The 18,808-nt window shown below is 38.1% G+C and overlaps 2 protein-coding genes across 3 annotated transcripts in view; both read left to right on the forward strand.

Moving 5' to 3' along the window:
* TLR3 (toll like receptor 3) overlaps positions 1-18,808 on the forward strand; it is a 165,404-nt gene that overhangs the window by 17,930 nt on the left and 128,666 nt on the right. The window lies entirely within an intron of this gene.
* Positions 2,817-18,019, forward strand: FAM149A (family with sequence similarity 149 member A). Of its 2 annotated transcripts, none has more exons than XM_069855892.1 (13): positions 2,817-2,948; positions 3,911-4,043; positions 5,500-5,642; positions 7,865-7,990; positions 8,147-8,323; positions 10,013-10,206; positions 11,672-11,826; positions 13,757-13,833; positions 14,075-14,302; positions 14,615-14,735; positions 15,461-15,589; positions 15,982-16,060; positions 16,773-18,019. In XM_069855892.1, exons 1-13 carry the CDS (start codon positions 2,818-2,820, stop codon positions 16,844-16,846), a joined length of 1,767 nt encoding a protein of 588 aa, XP_069711993.1. In that variant the 5' UTR covers position 2,817; the 3' UTR covers positions 16,847-18,019. The 2 variants fall into 2 exon arrangements, with proteins under 2 accessions (XP_069711993.1, XP_069711992.1); XM_069855891.1 differs by having other exon boundaries at positions 13,757-13,860; positions 16,773-18,018.

Genomic DNA, 18,808 nt, shown 5'->3' on the forward strand with positions numbered 1-18,808 from the left:
TGCGGGGCCGCCGGCGGCTCCGGGCGGCGCTGGGGCCGCTCGGTGCCCCGATGCGCCGGGCGCGGGGCGGCCCCCGGGACCTGCTCGTCGTGGGGTGAGTGCTGGCGGGGAGGGGAGGGGCGGGCGGCGTTATTCTGCATCGTTTAATGCCCGCGACTGCCGAGATTGCTGTGTTCCCTACTGGCGCGGGGGCAGCGCAACGGGAAGCGTTTTCCCTTTCGTTGTATTCTGTTGCGATCGATTCCTGGCCCATCCTTGTTGGTCTCTTCTTTCAAGTGGCAGGCGATAGGATGAGAGGGAACGGCCTCAAGCTGTGCCGGGGGTGGTTCAGATTAGATATCAAGAAAAATGTCTTCACCGAAAGGGTTCCCGGGCGCTGGCTCAGGCTGCCTGGGCAGGCGGCTGAGTCACTGTCCCCGGAGGTGTTGAAAAGGTGGGTAGATGAAGTGCTTAGGGATATGATTTAGTATCAGAAAGGTATGGTTGGACTCGATGAGCTCGAAGGTCTTTTCCAGCCTAGCGATTCTGTGATTCTATGATCCTCTAGAGGCGTGTGGTCTAAGGAGTCAGGAGGAGTAGTACCTCTGCGTGCAGTGGAATCATAGAATTATAGAATAACCAGGCTGGAAGAGACCCATTGGATCATCGAGTCCAACCATTCCTATGCAAGTCTCTGCTGAGCCATCCTCAACACTTCTTCTTGAATGATGTGGCAGAGGCACTTTCTTGCTCCATCTCACATCATGCACTATGCTATTAAGCTATTAAGCGTAGTGCATATGTTTTACTTCACAGAGAAAGTCCCTGAAATTTTATTAGTGGTATTTTTGGGTTTTTTTCGTGTTTGTAGGTTCAGGTTTCCTTCAAAGGAATAATGTGTGTGCGCTTTCTTTGCTTCTTTGCCACGCCAGGTTCTTCTTGGATATCAGAAAGCTTTATAGATGCAGTGGATCCAATCATTGCAATGAGCTTGAGTTGCCAAAAGTCTGTCACATTAATGAAGCAGCTGGAATACAAGAGGGAGGGATTCTTCTAGGAAACAGAGGGTAGCAGTAAATTGCTCCCTCCTCCAGTGGTGTTTCACCAGGGTCTGTCCAGGGCAGTTCAAGTTACTTGTCTGGGTAAAGGTGTGAGAATGCTTGGTTGTGATATTAAGCTGTGGAAAAATACTAGGGACAAGGGTCAGCTATGGAAAAAAAAATATAAATGAGCAAGACCTTATAAGGCTACCTGGGCAGTAACACGGCCACTTAAATGGCACAGAGGGATGTACGTGGGCAGAAGGAACCAGTTTTCGAAGTAGAAGGTGGTCTGAGCTCACAGTTATTGCCTAGGAGATAGATCTTGGTGTAATGACAAAATGAAGTTATCATGGGACTGGACTGGACAGTTTTTTATAGGGCTTTTTGGTTCTCACAGTGGCAAAAAGCAGACACTCAGGGGAAGAAATTTCGAGCAAATATATAGAGAAGATTTCCACAGCTGTTGTACCAGCCTCCAAGAAATTGCAATTTAAGATCTTTCCTGATGAGAAGTTTAAACCTGTGGTAGATTTTTCATGACTTACTGGCCAAATTACAGAGCAGGATGTGTGATGTGGTCCATTTGATTGGAGAGTTAGATTTTGTCATATTTGTCTTTGTAATCTGTGTAAAGGCAAGATGGATATCAGAAGGGACAGGAAGAAGGTAGAACAACCCTAAATATTGTAGGGCCAATCTACAGTTCTTGTCTAAAGAAAGCAAGAAAATTCTTGAACTGTATTTTCATGCAGTTACTCATTCACAAACATACTTTGATGCAATCATGTTGCTTATTCATGGTTATGACCTGAGGATTTTATGGAATGAAAAGAACTTCCACAGATAAAGTAGTCTGTGGCTATAGAAGTCTGAGGAAAACTTTGGCACATATGTATATCTTCTGAAGGGGTAGGTTTAACATTTTAATGACAGAACTTGGTGAGATTATAGAAGTGTATGATTATAAACAGCTTCTGCTTAAAAAAAAAGCACATCCTTCATGAAAAGGTATTATTTTATAAAAGTGCAGGCATTCCCGTGCCTTTCTGTATCCTAATATTCATCTGTTGGTTTTGTAAGAAATGAGTCTAAAATTTCGGCATGTTTTCAGATATTTGAAGAATCAAAAGAGAGAAGTTCTAGCATTTCTTACGCAAGGCAGGCATAATACTAGAAAGTCTGTGGCTTCGTTTCTAATACGGTATTAAGGAGTCTTTTGGGTACTGGAGGAGTTGATGTTGCTGTGTGGTCTGTAAATGTATTGAGAATATGCCCGTGTTTCCTCATGTACTAATATCTCAGTTCATTTAAACCACTAAGTTGAGAGTTCATTGCTTTACTAAAAGCAACTGTTTGATTGGCACCATTATCTACAACTTCCTTGTATGCAGAGCTATGCCTGAGAAAATGGGCTCTGTGTTAATGATTGAACGGAAACATATCTAAATAACTAATAATAATAATAACACACAGGTGGACAATTACCAGTTTGTGCCTTTGCTTAATTCTTGCAATATTGAGGTGCTGCTGCATTTGTGTGCATTTTATGCAAACTTTCAAGTGCTAAAGTGAAGGAGGATGCCTGTGGGGTAAAATAAGTTTCCAACTAAATGTACATTTTTCTGAAGTATACTTGTGTAAATAAGGTAAATAAATCCTGTTTTAAAACAAGGTAGTTTGTTTCAAGCACATGTTTGTGTTGATGGGTAAGATTGAAAAATTCAACAGAGTTGTTGTCATCTTTTTTTTTTCTCCAGTGGTGGTGTGAGTTAAGCTTATTTAATAGTATGGCATTATGTGTTTCTGTGTTTATAGGAAGGGACTGTCCAGATGTTCCACAAGACAGTGTATTTCTGGAAAAAGTAGAGAGTCTCTTCCAGCAGTTTTTGAGAGACATGTGCAGGAAGCCATCAACAATTATACTTGGTATGCATTCACTCCGGAAATAGTACTTCATTAACAAACTCTTGACTTAAGTAGGTATTTCAGGATTGGTACTAATTTTCACTAATCGTGCTTCTAGTCATTCTCATGGCTGACAACTATTGCAGGATGTAATGCAGGATATAAATTGACCTAACCCATTGTTTTGAAGGTTTGAACTTTACTCCTGGTTTGTATTATGGATTTGTGTATCTTTTTTATAGCATAGTGAAGGGCACTGATTAAGGCTGGAAGGGATGTTGGACTTTATGGTTAAACCCAAATAATGCTCACCAGTGTTGAAGGTCAGTTGGCACTGGTTTGGATTTGTGTGGCCTTTGTATCTGACTGCCCTTGCTTTCACTGTATTCCAAGGTGTGTGGCAGCTGGCAGGGACCAGCTAGAGCTTTCTGAGAGCTGGAATGCCAGAGCTCAAGGTTTAAAGTGCATCAGGTCAACAGCATAAAAGATGTTGTGTACGGATAATGTAACAATACTATTTGAAGCATTTATAAACTGAGTTGTTGTGTTTAGTTTTGCAAATTTTTTTTGTGGTAGCTTCTACTAGAATTAAAGGCAGATTATGTTGTCTTTAATGTATAATTTTGATGTGCCCATTAGCTGAACAAAATAATTATTAGTGGTGGAAATGCTTGGTATGCGTGTGTGTATATATGTGCGGATACATTCTGGAGTGCCCTTACAGTTGTAATGATATATGTCTATATGGAAGAGTAATGCTGTAGAAGGAATTGCCTTTTAGGCTGTAAGTGGTACAAATAGGAGTATGTACTTATTGCACTCTACTTAAAAATATACACCTGCAGCTCTTCACATCGACTTTAACGGCATGTCCTGACAGCAATATGTATTACTGTCCATTTATTTAATCACTTGTGTTGTTTTTTAAATGTTTATATAGAAAACAATCATGTTCTTTATTTTAATTGGTCTTCTTTTCACAGTGAAACTCTTTCATCACTTTCATCTAGTGATTGTACAGCACCTACGGAGTTGAATAATTCTTGGTCTGGATTGAACAGCTGTACTACTGATTTCTCTACTGAAAGAAGTTCAGTTTACTCCTGGAGGGATGATGTATGTCACAGGAACGTTTACAGCACACCTTATATATGTATAGTAGAATAAATTCATTTCTACAGAAAATGGACATGCAGCACATGTCCTGTAGAACTTAACCACTTTCATTCATTATAGCCTAATAATTAAGTATTAGTATATTAATTGAATATTTGAAAAAAAGTTCTGTTTGCAAGTTAATATCAATGCAGCTGATATGTAATGAAGGGAAATGGAATAAAAATATGAAATAATGAAATTTGGGGAAAACTAACCTATTTGACTAAAGAAGATGAGTGATAAAATACATGTTTTCAAATACTGCATAATGGAAACAGTGTCTGAATTGAACTATTCTCAACATTTGGAGCTCTAGGAGTCATAAAATACATGTGTGAACATGCGTGTAAATGTCTCAGTCTGAGTAAATATTTAGCTCTTACCTAAGCTCAGTTCTGTTTTGTAAATGGTGGAGAGAGGGAGAGAGAGGTTAAACGTGGTAGAGAGGCTGACCGATGAGGCGTGCCTTGTACAGGCTGTCAGCATTGAATAAATCCATAATCATTGTGGTCACTTTAATTTTCAAAATGCCATCCATGGCTGGTAGCAATAGCTTTCCGTGACTTTTACATAATATCCTAAACTTTAGGGTACTGGTCCCATCCATTGCTTTCAGCCCTCCAGGAGAAATTCTGACCCTGGATTATACAATAACCTGGGTGAGAGTTGTTTTCCTGTTCCTTTTCAGTGTGGTCCCTTCTGTAGCCTGAAGTGGTTAGGGCACTCAGCTGGAAGTGACGGATGTGGTTTGGTTCCCGAGTGTTACCGTTTTTTTTTCACATGCTTCAGAGTGTCTAATATAAGTGGCCAAATATCATTATGAACAGTGCCCCATCTAAGCATAGTCCCAACAGTACCTCAGCCTCTTGATCATTTCCACATTGCTGGATAAAGTCAGACTCTTCCCTCCTACCTTCATATGCCCCTGTACACACCTGTGTCTAGTTACCCTGAGTTTTATCTTCAGTGGCAAGGTGTGGAAGGTCATTTCTCACACTGAGGGCTGTTTCCTGACCACCAGACTCTTGTGCAGAAGGAAGGTGGCCCACCTTTGCCATGTTAGTAGTTTTGCTTGGAAAGTAAAAGTGTTGCTCAAAAAAGCAGGCAGCTTTTGTGCTGTGAGTCCCAGAGGTGCAGTATGTGTGCTTCACTCTGTGTTGGAGCAGGGAGTAAACCAGAACCCAGGCATCTTATAACTGGTATTTTCTGTCAGCTAATCCTGTGCAGCTACTGAATCACCATGCTCAAGCCAGCTACCTGGATTTTATTTTGCACTGCAGCGTATAAATTTTCTCCATAGTAGGTAGTCTGAAGATCCATTCTGAGATGCTCAGCCAAATTTAAATATTGGGGGCTTTAAAATAAATATATATGCCTATTTTCTAAGAAATATTTTTTTTTTCATGATATGTAGGAATTTGATAAAGCCAACACACGGAGAGTGCATCAGTTATTTTGGGAGATTGATGAAATGCTCTTTGAGGGAAAAGTGACTTCCCAAACTGAGAGCCTGCAGGCAGAATGTACAGACTGGGTTGAACGATTTCCTCATCTAAGGTAAGGATTTCTTGGTGGTACTAGTTTTGATTGACTCTAATTTGTGTTTTTGGGGTACCTTTTTATGAATTGCTTTTAATTTATGTATTAGTGACACTTGCATTCAAATCTGGATCTCTGGGACTGAGATATGCCACAGTTACACAGTAAGTGTGGCTGGTGGTGCACTAGCAGCTAATGTTCTTTATTTGCTTTAATACGATGATTGCTGACAAAGATATTTTAGCAGCATGTAATGACATGTAATAATGAACCATTTTCATAGTGCACCATTTTCTACTTCTAAGAAAAGAATACACGTTATAAAAAATACTTGTTTTTACTGTAAGTGCAGATATACAGTGAAATTCCAAGAAGTTGTGTTAATTGGTTCTTCTAAAAAGAAATGAAAAATCAAGGGAACCACATGCTTCACATATACTACACAGCTATAATGTCTTTCTATGCTATGTAAATGAACATCAAACCATTTGTGATATTAATCCATCAATAACTAGCTGAACTGATATGGGGATGAATGCGTGATTAATGCAAATTGTTTTGTAGAGATGTGCAGAATGTCTAGGCAACCTGATGATGGCTTCCTTATAATACAGGGGACAGAAGTCAGTGTTGAACTGCACTGTACAGTTCTGCTTTAATAAATGATGGCATGTCATTCTTGGTGAGATCTGGTGACTCTTAGCTATTCTAAACATAGATCTACCCGTGTCTATCTTCTAGTGAATAGATTGTTAACGCAATTAAAAAACCACTGTCAGTAAGTGTGGTACGCTTTCAATTCTTCTAGTTAATTTGCAGCAGCTTATTACTAACAAATGTAAACTAAAATCAACTAACACAGCTTGTGACACTGTCAGAAAAAATACAGAATTATTTAATAAGTCTGACACAACTTTCACTAGCATTAAGCCATGCTTTACATTTTTTAGATACTGTGAAAATTAATAGAATGTGCATGAAATGGAGAAAGGTTTTGTGCTATGTAGTTAATTCAAAATATTAAGTCATTTCACTATATTTTCAGAGTATTTTCAGTAGGTGGATTTTTTGGATAAGTGATTCCCTGTACTTATGATTTTCTGATTCAAATCTAGTACTGGCAATTGCAGCTAAGTCTAAGGATGAAAACAAACTGAATAAATCTGGGAGCTCTGTGTACTAAAGGATGTGATACCTCCTGTGGTTTAAAAAGGAAGAAAAAATTAATTTCATTATTAAGCTTAAACCTTAAAACTCAGTTTGTGTTGACCAGTTACTCAAAAGAATAGCTTCTGGGATGCCAGATTTATTTCTGAGAGTTGTGCCTTCTTTCAGTTTGTAGAACGGCTATGCCAATATATGAATAATTAGCTCAGCAGGTGGGAGTAAATATACTTGAGAATTGTCATCAATAAGAGAAAGATCAGATCTATTTAAAGAGAAAGCTTTTTGTTCTTGGCTTACAAAATAAAAAATGAAGAAGGCTATTGATTAGAGCTTCATGTAGCATAAAGTGCTGTTTTGTGAAAAGTAGTCTCAAGAAAATGTGTTCAGGTAAGTCTGGCCATTGCTGCTTGCACTACAGCTGCGACTGCAAATTGTATTGAGATCCCTTGTGAATTCTAGTGAAACACAGTTCAGTAAGCACTGATTATTATTCACCTGTACTGTGTTCAGGAATTATTGTGTAGAGTAATTTTGTGTACGTTTAAATAGAGTCGATTTTACCTTTTCTCTCCGTCTCTCTGCATTATGCCTGCTGAATTTTGTGGATTATCTGAATGTTAATTGTAGTCTGAAGTATCCGTGTAAACATTTTGGATTAGGACTTCTGCTCCTGTTGATGGATACTGGAGTTGGATAAATGATAAATGAAGCCATACCAGGTGTTACTTGTCTTCTGCATTCATTTTTAAACATTTCTTATGGAGTTCTGATAAGAAAGGAAGTGTGCTTACTTTATCTGCCTTTAGAACGATCTAACAAGTTTGACTGTTTGCTCTTAAAAAGTATAAGCTAGAATCTCATCTTGTGTAAAACAGCTTAACTTTAATGACTTAAATACTAGGCAATGTTAAGGTATTACGGAAGGCCCTGGCCCCTCCACAAACTGCTTTTTTCAAAGCAAATACAAGGTGTGCTTTCCATTGCCTACTGTTTGCAGGTATTTGTATTCTTTGTATTTGCATATGGAGTGGGTTTCCATCTAAGATATCGCTTGCTCTCTCCTTTTTATCCAGAGTTCTAGGAAAGCAGCTACTATTGCCAAAGGATGAAGGATTTCAGCATTTTCAGAGCAGTAGTCATAGCTCTGTGGATACTAAGTGTTCACCTGGCCTCCATGAATGCACTAGTAATGTAAAAGAGTATGTTATATTTTTTAAGTCTTCTCTTTGGTCTTCCCTTTTGAGAAATATATACAAATATTACTTTTATATTACTGAAACATTTCAGTATAATTCAGTATGCACTCTCTTCTTTCTTTGAGTAATTAATTCTCATTTTGTTGATATTTTTTTCAGGCTCTGCATTTCAGGCTCTAAACTGATCCCAACTGCCTCTCCAATACATAAATCGCTAGATTCAAGTTCCACTAGGATTTCTGCCTCCGAGTCATCCATGTATTCATTCCTGGAAGAAGAAATCTATGATGTGGATGGAAAAATAGAAGAATATCTTGCCTTTGACAATGAGGAACTGTAAATAACAGATATATGTATTTTTAAGAAAAAAAGAAAAATTATCAGTGAGCCTAGTCAGAGTTCATAAATTGTGTTTTTCATCTGTAAAATGCAGTTCCTTCTGTCCCTGTATTCAGTAGCACAGTGGTCAGAGTACTCACTGGGAATGTGGAAGATTAGATATGTTTGCTTTCTAGTGGTTCAAAACGCGCATCTCCCATGTCAGAGAAATGTGTCTTAAGCACTAGTTGTTTTGAGGTGTTTTGTGCATTGAGATTGGATAGAATGGATGTTTAATTTTGAGACAGGGAGTGGAGTGAAGGAATCCCTACTTCCCAGATGAGCGCCTTGACTACTGGTTTGTTTAGGGTCATTTCACTGAACATGCTCTTAGTGTCTGCCCTAGTTAATCTAAAATTCTTTTTGTGCAGTGTGTAACAGCTTTGTGCGGAGAGGTGCAGGATACAACCTGCATTTAGAGCAGTCACATTAGTCAGGTCATTTATAAATCGGTCTTCTTGACAATGTAGCCTAGGTTTCCCATGGCCCAGTTAAATGCTCCAGTAACTAGACTACTGGATTTAATAAAGACCATAATATGTTGTTTCCTGAAAGGCCTGTACAAGGGAGAAAGTTTTGTGAGTTTAGTAGGGCACAGAGCATAGCTTTTTGTGCTAAAGCTGGATGCATTTACAGGAAAAAAGTCATGGTTGTACTGAAAAACTGAGAAATCAGACTAATACCCAGGTAGACCCTTTCAGTCCTGTTTTTGAAAGACGGTCTAGGTGCCTCCCATTTTGGAAAGGAATTAGACCTAAGAATCCTTTTAGGAGTGAAAAATCACTTTGTTTTGGTAAGTAAGCAAACTTAATTTGACAGATGAACTTGACTGAAGATGCTGTCTTTTGTGCATCCTTATTAGCAAGTTGGACCATTCAGCCAAATGTCAGTTACAGTTAAGGAACTTGCAGTCCAGTTTAAGGAAGATTTCAAAGAAGTGACTGAGAAGAAAAAGGGAGATAGTAGAGACCCGTATGAATTTGGGATTATCCTTGACATCTCAAAAATTACATTCCCCTAGAAGGAAATATCACTGCATTTAAAAAAAAGGAAGTGTTGCTACACTGTGCTTCCCTAGGTAGGAAGAGAGGAAGGTTTGGGGGGAAAAAAAAGGTAACAACCCACACAGTAGTGGAAGGGAAGGAGGTGAGCTTAAGGCTTTGGGCTCTGCTGTTCTGGTCAAACTGCAGAAATCCTTTAAATTAGTTTGGTTTTGATCAGTAGTGAAGTGTTGCAGATGTGTGCAGGTACACAGAACATGATATTAAAAAAATGATGTATGTTATAGTCCTCCTGCCAAATGCAACAGACAATAGTTCCCTTTATATTATAGTAAAAAGCATAGTATTTAGTCTCAGATGGCTAAGTGCCACATATAAAGTGTTCCTTCTAGAGCTGCATGTCTTTCTGTTGTACTTCCTTGACTAGATTTCTTAAATTTTTTACCTGCAAGCAAAAGAAAAAGAAATCATTACATGTGTTCAATAGGTTCTGTTCCTAGAGGTACCCTGTATGTTGAAATATTTTATGATCTATGTCTTGGCTTGCTATTCTTCCATATAAATATTTCTGTTCATTTTGTGTATTAGAAGGGAAAAAGAAAGTCAAACGCCATGTGAATTTATTTGAATTTGCTTCCTTTACTAGTGATGATGAAAATTGGGAACAAAAAAAAATTCATCTTGCTGAGGAGAAGAGGAGTAGGCGTGGCATTCCCCCTGTTTCTCCAAATGCCTGTATCAAAGATGCTGTGGCTTCTGAAGTATTTGATTGTATCTGGAGCAATGTAATTGCAATATTGGAGGAATTGATAAAAAAAAATTGGGAAAGTAGTATCACAGGTATTTGGTATTTTTACATATAAAATTTTTATTTATCAAATCTAGCTCAGGAAAGTGAGTAACTAGATTTCCCCCATTTTTTTCCCTTAAAGCTTGGGGAATCTAGTTACTTTAAGATAGCTGTGTTGGTAGTACAGTGTTATAAGATATGTAATGGTTTGCCACGTGCATGTGCACTCACCCACACCCTGCACCCAAAACATGAGTATTGTTTTTCAGGGACTTTTGTATGAGAAATGTTAAAAAAAAAGAGGAATAATGATGGAAAAAAGAAAAATGAAGACTGAAAGAGCTTCATTGCAGGAGAGCATGTTCAATTAAAAAAAATAAAATAGTTATTGACTTGGGAGGCAAATGGATGCTAATGATATAAACCAAATCTGGAACCTAGGGATCAAAGTCTCCTAGTCCCCATTGTTTGAGTTTTGTTAATAAAAAGAACCCTTGGGTAGTTAGATTGTTAAAAGGGAGATATACAGCTTGGCTGACAGTGCAGCATTCATGAATTTAACATACGACAGAGAAATGGTGATGCATGCAATTTTATTTTATTTTATTTTATTTTATTTTATTTTATTTTATTTTATTTTATTTTATTTTATTTTATTTTATTTTATGTTTTTGTATTCTAACAGACTGTAGTGAGGAAAAGCAAAAGCTAGAAAAATGAACTAGAACTGAAATTGTATTTACTGTACATGTGTTGATTTGGAAATTTTAGTTCTTCTTTTAATGTATTGTAAAAGGAGAGCAGCAGAATACCTGGGGGTAGGTTTTGGAAATTCCCTCAGATGTTAAGGTACGCTCAGCCTGTAAATCTACAACAAAGTAAGAAATAGCAGAATTTCACAAAGTGCTTGCAGCATCAGAACTTAACATTTCAGGTGTTACTGAAATATAAAAGGGCTTTTCATATCACATGTGCGTTGTTGAGCTCAATATTATAGTTTAGAGAAGACAGCAGTTTTGTGGTAGGCATGGTGTTTCATCTTTTTGAAGGGCATCAGCTTACGACACATAGATAGCTGACCGAAGTGTTTTGACTAGGAATGTTAAAGAGTGGTAGTATATAAACAGTGTGTAGCTGCTGTCAGGCAAGAATAGGATCAATAGACTTTTTTTTTTTAATCTATTTCTTTTTCTTCTTTAAAAAATATCTTTGGGAAATTTTGAATAACATCCCAAGAGTCTTAGCAGTGTTTTCTTAAATGTTTTTAACTCCCCCCTCCCACCTACCCTGCCCCGCAACTCTACTTGTGTAGACCAGGTGCTTTGTCAGTGTGAGAGAAAGCATAGACAAATTGGAAAACATGATTTATGGTAGATTTTTAAATATCACATAAAAGCTTTTGTGTAGTTTTAAGTTTATTTACTGTGCAGTGTAATATTGTTTGAATCTAAACAAATGATAGCTGGTAACTGTACAAAAACCAAGTTAGTTCCTGTACTTTTCTCTGTTGTGCAGAGGGTGATGAACAAATGGAAAACCTGAAAGCTGTTACAGCAAAACTGCCACATTTGCCAGTTGTTCGTATTACAGCAGATGCTGGGAATGTTCCTCTTTCCAGAGACTCTGAAGCACGAAGTGTATCTTTTGGGTCTCATCTTGTTTCCTCACAGGTGAAAATAATTTTCTACCAAATGGCGTTCTTTCATCTGCTGACTTTGGACAGAATCCTGGCTAAAGCTAGAAAAGGCTCTTTTTTTGGTTTGGTTCCTTTTTTTCCCTAAACTGATTAGGTATACTTAAAATAAGCCATCTAATTTAAAATGGATGTTCATTAAGTAATCATTTCTTGTTTACTACAACCTGTTATTCTTTGGTGGTTCTTAAGGGCAGCATTTTCCACTGAGTTATTGCTGAAGTGGGTTCACAAAAAAACACTTGTAAAACTGCAGTCCATCCTTAGAAAATCATGGAATCATAGAATGGTTTAGGTTAGAAGGGACCTTTACATGTCATCTAGTCCAAGCCCCGTGTAGTGAACAGGGACGTCTTCAACTAGATCAGGTTGCTCTGAGTACCGTCCAACTTGATCTTGAATGTTTCCAGGGATGGGGCATCTATCACCTCTCTGAGCAACCTATTCCAGTGTTTCACCACCCTCAGCGTGAAAAGTTTCTTTAAATATCTAGTATAAACTTCTCTTCTTTTAGTTTAAACCTATTGCCCTTTGTTGTATTGCTACAGGCCCTGCTAAAATCATTTTTCTTGTCTTTCTTACAAGCCGCCTTTAAGTATTGAAAGGCTGGAATAAGATCTCCTTAGGGTCTTTCCTTCTCCGAGCTCAACAAATGCAGCTCTCTCAGCCTTTCTTCACAGGGGAGGTGTTCTAGGCCTTTGATCATTTTTGCGGCCCTCCTCTGGACCTGCTTCAACATGTCCTTCCTGTGCTGAGGGCTCTGGAGCTGGACATGATATTCCAGGTGTGATGTCACCGGAGTGGAGTAGAGGGGTAGAATCACTTCCCTTGACCTGCTGGCTTTCCTTCTTTTGATGCAGATCAGGATACAGTTGGCCTTCTGGGCATCAAGCTCACGTTGCCGGCTCACATCCAGCTTCTCATTCATCATGACCCCCAAGCCCTTCTCTGCAGGGCTGCTCTCAATCTTTTCATCCCCTGCCCTGTATGATATTGAGGGTTGCCCCGACACAGATGCAGGACCTTTCCCTCCACCTTGTTGAACCTATAATTCTGCTTTTATCGTCATCCAGTCATTTTGTCTTGGTAGAATCAAGAAAATAAATGAGGCTGTTCCCTGGACTGCAGAGATGTGAAGTTGCAACTTAGAGTGCTTTACTTGCAACTCTGTGAGCTTCAGACTTTCTCATTCCTTTACTTTCCCTTTACCTCTTGCAAAAGAGGATTCTGCTCTATGTCCACCAGAACACTGGCACTAGGTCTTACATCTCTTTGTGTAAGTTTGTATTTGTATTGATAAAATGTGTGTTTTTGTTTTGTACCGCTTGCTTTGTTTTGTACTTCCTTCCTCTCTCCTTTGGCTTCCATTTTGCGCCTCTTTTTCTTTTCCAGCCTCTGCTTGTTTTTACAGTCCCTGTCTCTCTATTCATTTCAACAAACTTCATACTATTTTGTCTGCTACTTTTCCACACTTGCCAGGTAGTGAGGTAAGAACATGGAAGAGAGATCTCAGCAGTCTCAGAACTCCCTGTTGGCACACTTTGGTTCTGTAGAGATCTCAACTGCGGTAAAATTCTTAGAAATGTAACACTCAGAATCTGTGCCCTTCAGTTGGGCTGCGCTGAGGGAAAAAGGAAATTTTGGAAAATTGAACTCAGTCTTCAACTGAAACTTATATTGCAAATTGAGTTGGAGTTCAGTAACTAGATTACTCAAGTTGTGTTTGTAAGAATCTGTTAAAAACAAGCAAAACAATGTATTTTCCCCACCTACTACTGAGAGTTCTACTGACACATCTTAACAGAAACTTCTTGAAGGAACAAGTAAAATATCTGCTAACTAGGGGCTTTTTGAGGTCTTCCTTAAAAAAAAAGTACAAGTTAATGCATGTTTATTGCTTTTAATAGGTTCACCGTTTCTCCAGCAACTTCTGTAATGATTTGAATGGTGTGATGACAATTCAAGCAAAACCACTCCAACAGAGGCATGTTGCCAGAGTAGAAAAAGTACAGTAGGTGTTGGTATTGACATTTTTAAAATGTGGCGTAATTCATACTATGTAAAAGATGGTTCACAATTATAAAAAGGCAGTCATCTCCTTTCTATATATCACTGATATGATAATGATTTGTCGAGGTTGCAATGCTACTCTGTTAAGAAATCCTTTTACTTTGTTTTCCTTCATCCTCATTCCCTATTTCATTCTGCTTGCTTTTTTCCCCTAGGAATGAGCAAGAAGACAAACAGCATAGCACTGGATCTTGTGCTCGAAATACAGTGCACGCTAGGTTGGGGAGAATTGTGGATAACAGTGTTCTGTCATCATCTCGAGTACAGCTGGCATCTTCTGGGAAGCTACCAAGCCATTGTAGGTTACCTTCTCTCACTTCTGACCAGCTCTCCTCAAAAGCTCCTAGAATATATGATGATGAAATCCTTAGGGGGACTAAATTGTGAGTTTTTTTTATTTTATTCTTTGATTTCCTCAGAACTTTACTGAAATTTCCCCAATGAGGGATTTTGAAAAATATTGAGAACTAATCTGAGATTGATTATTAATTCTAGAATTCAGAGGAAAAGAAAGCAAGCAACTGTGTTTTTTGAGGAGAGGCATTAGCTTTATTTTTTTGTTGATGTATCAGGTGCTGTTACTTTCTCTAGGTGAGCTCTATAAAGAAATATATTGCTCAATAATTTCATATTACTTCAGTGAAAAAGTCTTTAAAATTATTTTTCCTAAATGAGGAACTCCTAAAATTCTGTAGGGGTGCCTGTTTGGGTCGTTTATCTTCTGCTCGCACACCTACAAGCTGGAACAGGTTGCCACCAATAAACTCGGAGGCTGTTGAACAATATCTTCCAGTACCTCGATTGCAACAGAGCTTTGTAAGTTATGTTCATTTTTATACTGGTGAAGAACTGCAGGGTGTTTGGAAATAAATTGATCTGTGTCACTGGCTGAAATGGGCAGTTTTATAAGTTGTGCTGGTTTGTATATAATACATGGTCTTAACATGCTAATGTGTTTTACGTTGGGGTACCATTAGAACGCAGAAGAAGCCAGTTTAAAACCCTCAGGGCAAAACCAGATCATGATGGTAAGACTTCTCTCTGGAAACAAAAATTTGTATGTGTGGGGTTTTTATTTTTTTAAAAAAAGTGAACAACCAAACAGATAGCAACATTGCACTTCTGTGCATCTGGATTTAAATAATTCTTTCAGTGTTCTATTCACTAATATTAGGCTGCAAGAAGTAGAAAATTAAGTGAATTGAAGTAGAAAAGGATACCCACTTATAAAAAGTAAGCCTTATTGGTACTGGCCTATTTTCAAAGGATATGGAAGTAATAAATCACCACAATGAAACTAAATTTACATTTTCCTATTAGTTTGCTTCTGAATAATATTTTTGAGACACTTGTAAAGTCTTTATTATTAGCATTTGAGGATTATTGGTTAGTATTAAGGAACAGTCTCAAATCTCTTTGAAAAATGTGAGTGATCTTAAGTTAACTTAAATCGGTGATTTTGGTTAGTGAAAACGTATATCTCCCTCTCCTCTAAAAAAGTATATTTTAATATATATTAATGCTGGTTTTAATTCTTTCAGCAACGAGGACGAGATGCACATAGCAGAGTATCAAGTGCAGTGCCTGGCAATACACAGCAACGGCCTCTCAGGGAAAGAACTGTTACTGTTAATCAATTTTCAAGGCCCAACACAACTCATACATTCAGGGTATGTTACCTTATTAACTACAGAGATATGGAAAAGTGAGGAAGCTTCCATTGTTGGTCTACAGAAGGTCTTATTTACTGGGTCTCTCCTGATTTCTAGTGTACACAGTTTCCTGCCGCCTGTAGAGAGGAGGATGTTAAAAGTCTTCAAGAGGGTCTGGGACATTGAAAAGCAGGACTAGCATATGGGGAAGAGATTTTTTTCAAGTCTCGTGCATCAAATGGTTTCTTTGAGAGTGTCTGTGCACTCAAAGTGTGCAGTTTCAGTATTGCTTGGAGCATTGCAGCTTGGTAGGACTCACTCTCCTGGACCAGATCTTAAAAACTGTAACCAAACCATTTCAGCAGGGAAGCATACTATACTAGGTAATAGTATGTTTTTCCTTTTAACAGACAGACACACCTCAGAAGATGCCATTGACTCCCATGGATTTTGCTAACCACAGAGGGACAGGTCAAGGATTTTTAATAGGTAGGTAAAGAAAGAATCACTTGGAAGGCAAAAGGCCAACTGAACCGGTTAACACGTAGTGCAGTGGAGAAGTAAATTGCTCAGGGAGAGCTGTCTTGACGTAAATGAAGAACAAGTGTGCATGGCAGGATCTTTTGGTTTTGAAGTTTTTGTCTCACTTGGTCTGAGCTAGCCCTCATCTTTATTTTTTTCTATTTATTTTTCTTTTAAGATTTCAGCGTATTTACAATTATGGTATGCTTATGGGGTATACAGACTAGGTACTTTGCAGCCGTTAGAGCTGTGAACTGTTTAATGGAATCATGAAATAACTTTTATTTTAGTTCCCATATAAATTCACCAAATTAGTAAACTTTTTATGTGGGAAAAAGTAAAATTGAAAAATGTGCATTTTTAACATAACTATAAAGCTCTCTTAAAAAATCAATATTGATTTGCAGTTATGTCTTCCATTTATCATGATGAAAAAGAGCAGTTCTACGTGACTTATTTCGTTCCATTGTTACAGTAAAGCTAACTAGCTAGTTCCTGAGGTATTTAAGTGCTTGTCTGTAACCTTTATTTGTTTGAGGTTCCTTGAGTTTAATTAATTATGTGATTGGCATAATTATATTAAAGGTGATGTAAGAATTAGTGCAAGTTAGCAGACATGAATCTGAACATGTCTTTCAGATTCTACCACAATTAACAAACAATATTTTATCTTTTCTAGGCTCACAGCAGTACTACAGATCTTTTCAGAGAAATCCTTCAACCCTGAGGAAGAGATTTCCAATTGCTTCTTAACCCATTTTAGGAAGAAACAGAAACACCCTGCACTGAATAGAAGACTGAAGTGCTGGTTTTGCCAGCTAGTATCTTGTGTAAAAAAGAATATGTGCAGTGTGCTGGTTTCTGATGAGCCTTGCAATCCTCAGGATACCTGCCTTCTTTTTTGAAGTTGTCCAACCGGAGAATAGATTAAATATTAGAGCAAAATTAAATAAACAGTCTGTTCCGTTTGCAGATTCAAGGTGCTACTGCTGCGGTACTTTCTTCTTGGGTGTTATCTCCCATTTCTGTCTTTCCTTAGGGAATTGTTATTCTGCCTATGGAGGCAAGTAAGTTATATTTAGGCCATGAAGTCCTGTTCTCACTTTTTTGTGTTTCCTCAGTGTTAAAGATGTTCTAGTCTATTTAAACGTCAGTCATGTATGAAATCTATACTTGTAAACAGAAGTTTGTCTCCTCTTTAACTGCTGTTTTAATATTTCTCTGTTTTGCAGTCTGTCTGCTTATTGTAGTTGCTTGCTTGTAGATATCATTTATCCCTACTTTTTCTTCTTCCTTTAATTCTTTTGAGATGGAAGTAATTTGTTGCTTCTGCTTACACTGTTTTAATCATCAGTAACTATGAGAACTGCTGGGATAAACTTTGTTATAGGAACCAGTGTTTTCCCTGCCAGGCCAAACATGTTTGTAGATGTTGAGCAGTCGAACTTGCATGCTGACAAAGTAATCATATTTTGAAATACTCAAGCCTTCAGAGTTTTAGAATGAAAATCTGTACTCAACTGGTTAAAGCGTTATTTTATACCTTTTTGTGTAGACCCAGATGGGAAGACCAAAGAGGAGACTAGGGTTGTGTTCTACCCAGAGACTGCAGCCCTCATCAGGTCCCTGGCTATTAGTACTGTGTGCATTTGCAGTCAGGGATTCCTCCTCCCATCAGAGAGACAGCAGTTTAAGTAGATGTGGTTGAAGAGTTGTAGAAGGGGAAAGGGAGGTGGAGAAAACCTTAATTATTTGCCCAAATTGTACAGTTAAGAACAGAATCCATTTCTTCTACTTGGGAACTAATGGCAATTCTCCTCACTTCTTGTTATGATTTTCAGGGATTTGTAATTCAAAGCAAAGCATTTGTAAAATATATTTTATATCTGTACTACTAATCAGATTTCTGTTTGTTTTTTTAAATGGTCATCAAGCACTGCATTCTTTTGAGTAAATGATAGCATTTTTAAATTGCTTTCCTGGCTTAGTATTTTTCTTCTTCGGCTATACTAAGTTTACTCACTGGTGATATTATAGTATAAATATCTGAGAAAGCAGAATGCTTTTGCTTTGGAGTTGCAGGTCAATTTTATACAGTTGCAGGTCCATTTGCTGCAAACTCTTCAGACATCTCAGATCAAAGATGACATAGCTTTCAAAATTCACATTAAAGTGAACACTTTAATGATGTGTCCAAAATATACTTTTAGTCTCATGAGTGCTTCCTCCTGGACTATATTGACATTAACAAGAACGCAGAGAAACCATGGCAAAATGTGTCCCTTACTAAATTGTGGCACTTCATGGCAACCCAGATCTTACATTGTGAACTAAATGAAAAGATGAATATGTGCTGGTTTGGTTCTGTAACAGCGAAAGTAGGAACCACAGTGAGGTATGGTTTATCATCTGGCACACGGTGAAAGAGAGGATTACTGACTTCTGTGAAGCGATGAAGCTCAGTCATTCTATTTCTGAATTGAGAGAAGAGCACAGCAGCAAGCATTTGCTTGTGCAGCTTGAAAGGAAAGATAGCAAATTACTAGAGCAGCAATGGAGCACTCAGAGGTAGCAGAAAAGACGAAAGAGGGATATTAGCTGACTACCAGAAGTAGAATCATAGAATCATTAAGGTTGGAAAAGACCTCTAAGATCATCAGGTCTGACTGTCAATGCAACACCACCTTGCCTACTAAGCTGTGTCACAAAGCCATG

The sequence above is a fragment of the Phaenicophaeus curvirostris genome, chromosome 4 (assembly GCF_032191515.1).
Source record: "Phaenicophaeus curvirostris isolate KB17595 chromosome 4, BPBGC_Pcur_1.0, whole genome shotgun sequence".
NCBI lineage: Eukaryota > Metazoa > Chordata > Aves > Cuculiformes > Cuculidae > Phaenicophaeus > Phaenicophaeus curvirostris.

Excerpts from the sequence above, each read along its gene's own strand:
- FAM149A (XM_069855891.1), top strand. The coding sequence starts at position 2,818 with ATGTGTTTCTGTGTTTATAGGAAGGGACTGTCCAGATGTTCCACAAGA. Across the intron at positions 4,044-5,499 it reads TTTACTCCTGGAGGGATGAT|GAATTTGATAAAGCCAACAC; the intron begins GTATGTCACAGG and ends CATGATATGTAG. Across the intron at positions 13,861-14,074 it reads GCCAGAGTAGAAAAAGTACA|GAATGAGCAAGAAGACAAAC; the intron begins GTAGGTGTTGGT and ends TTTTTCCCCTAG.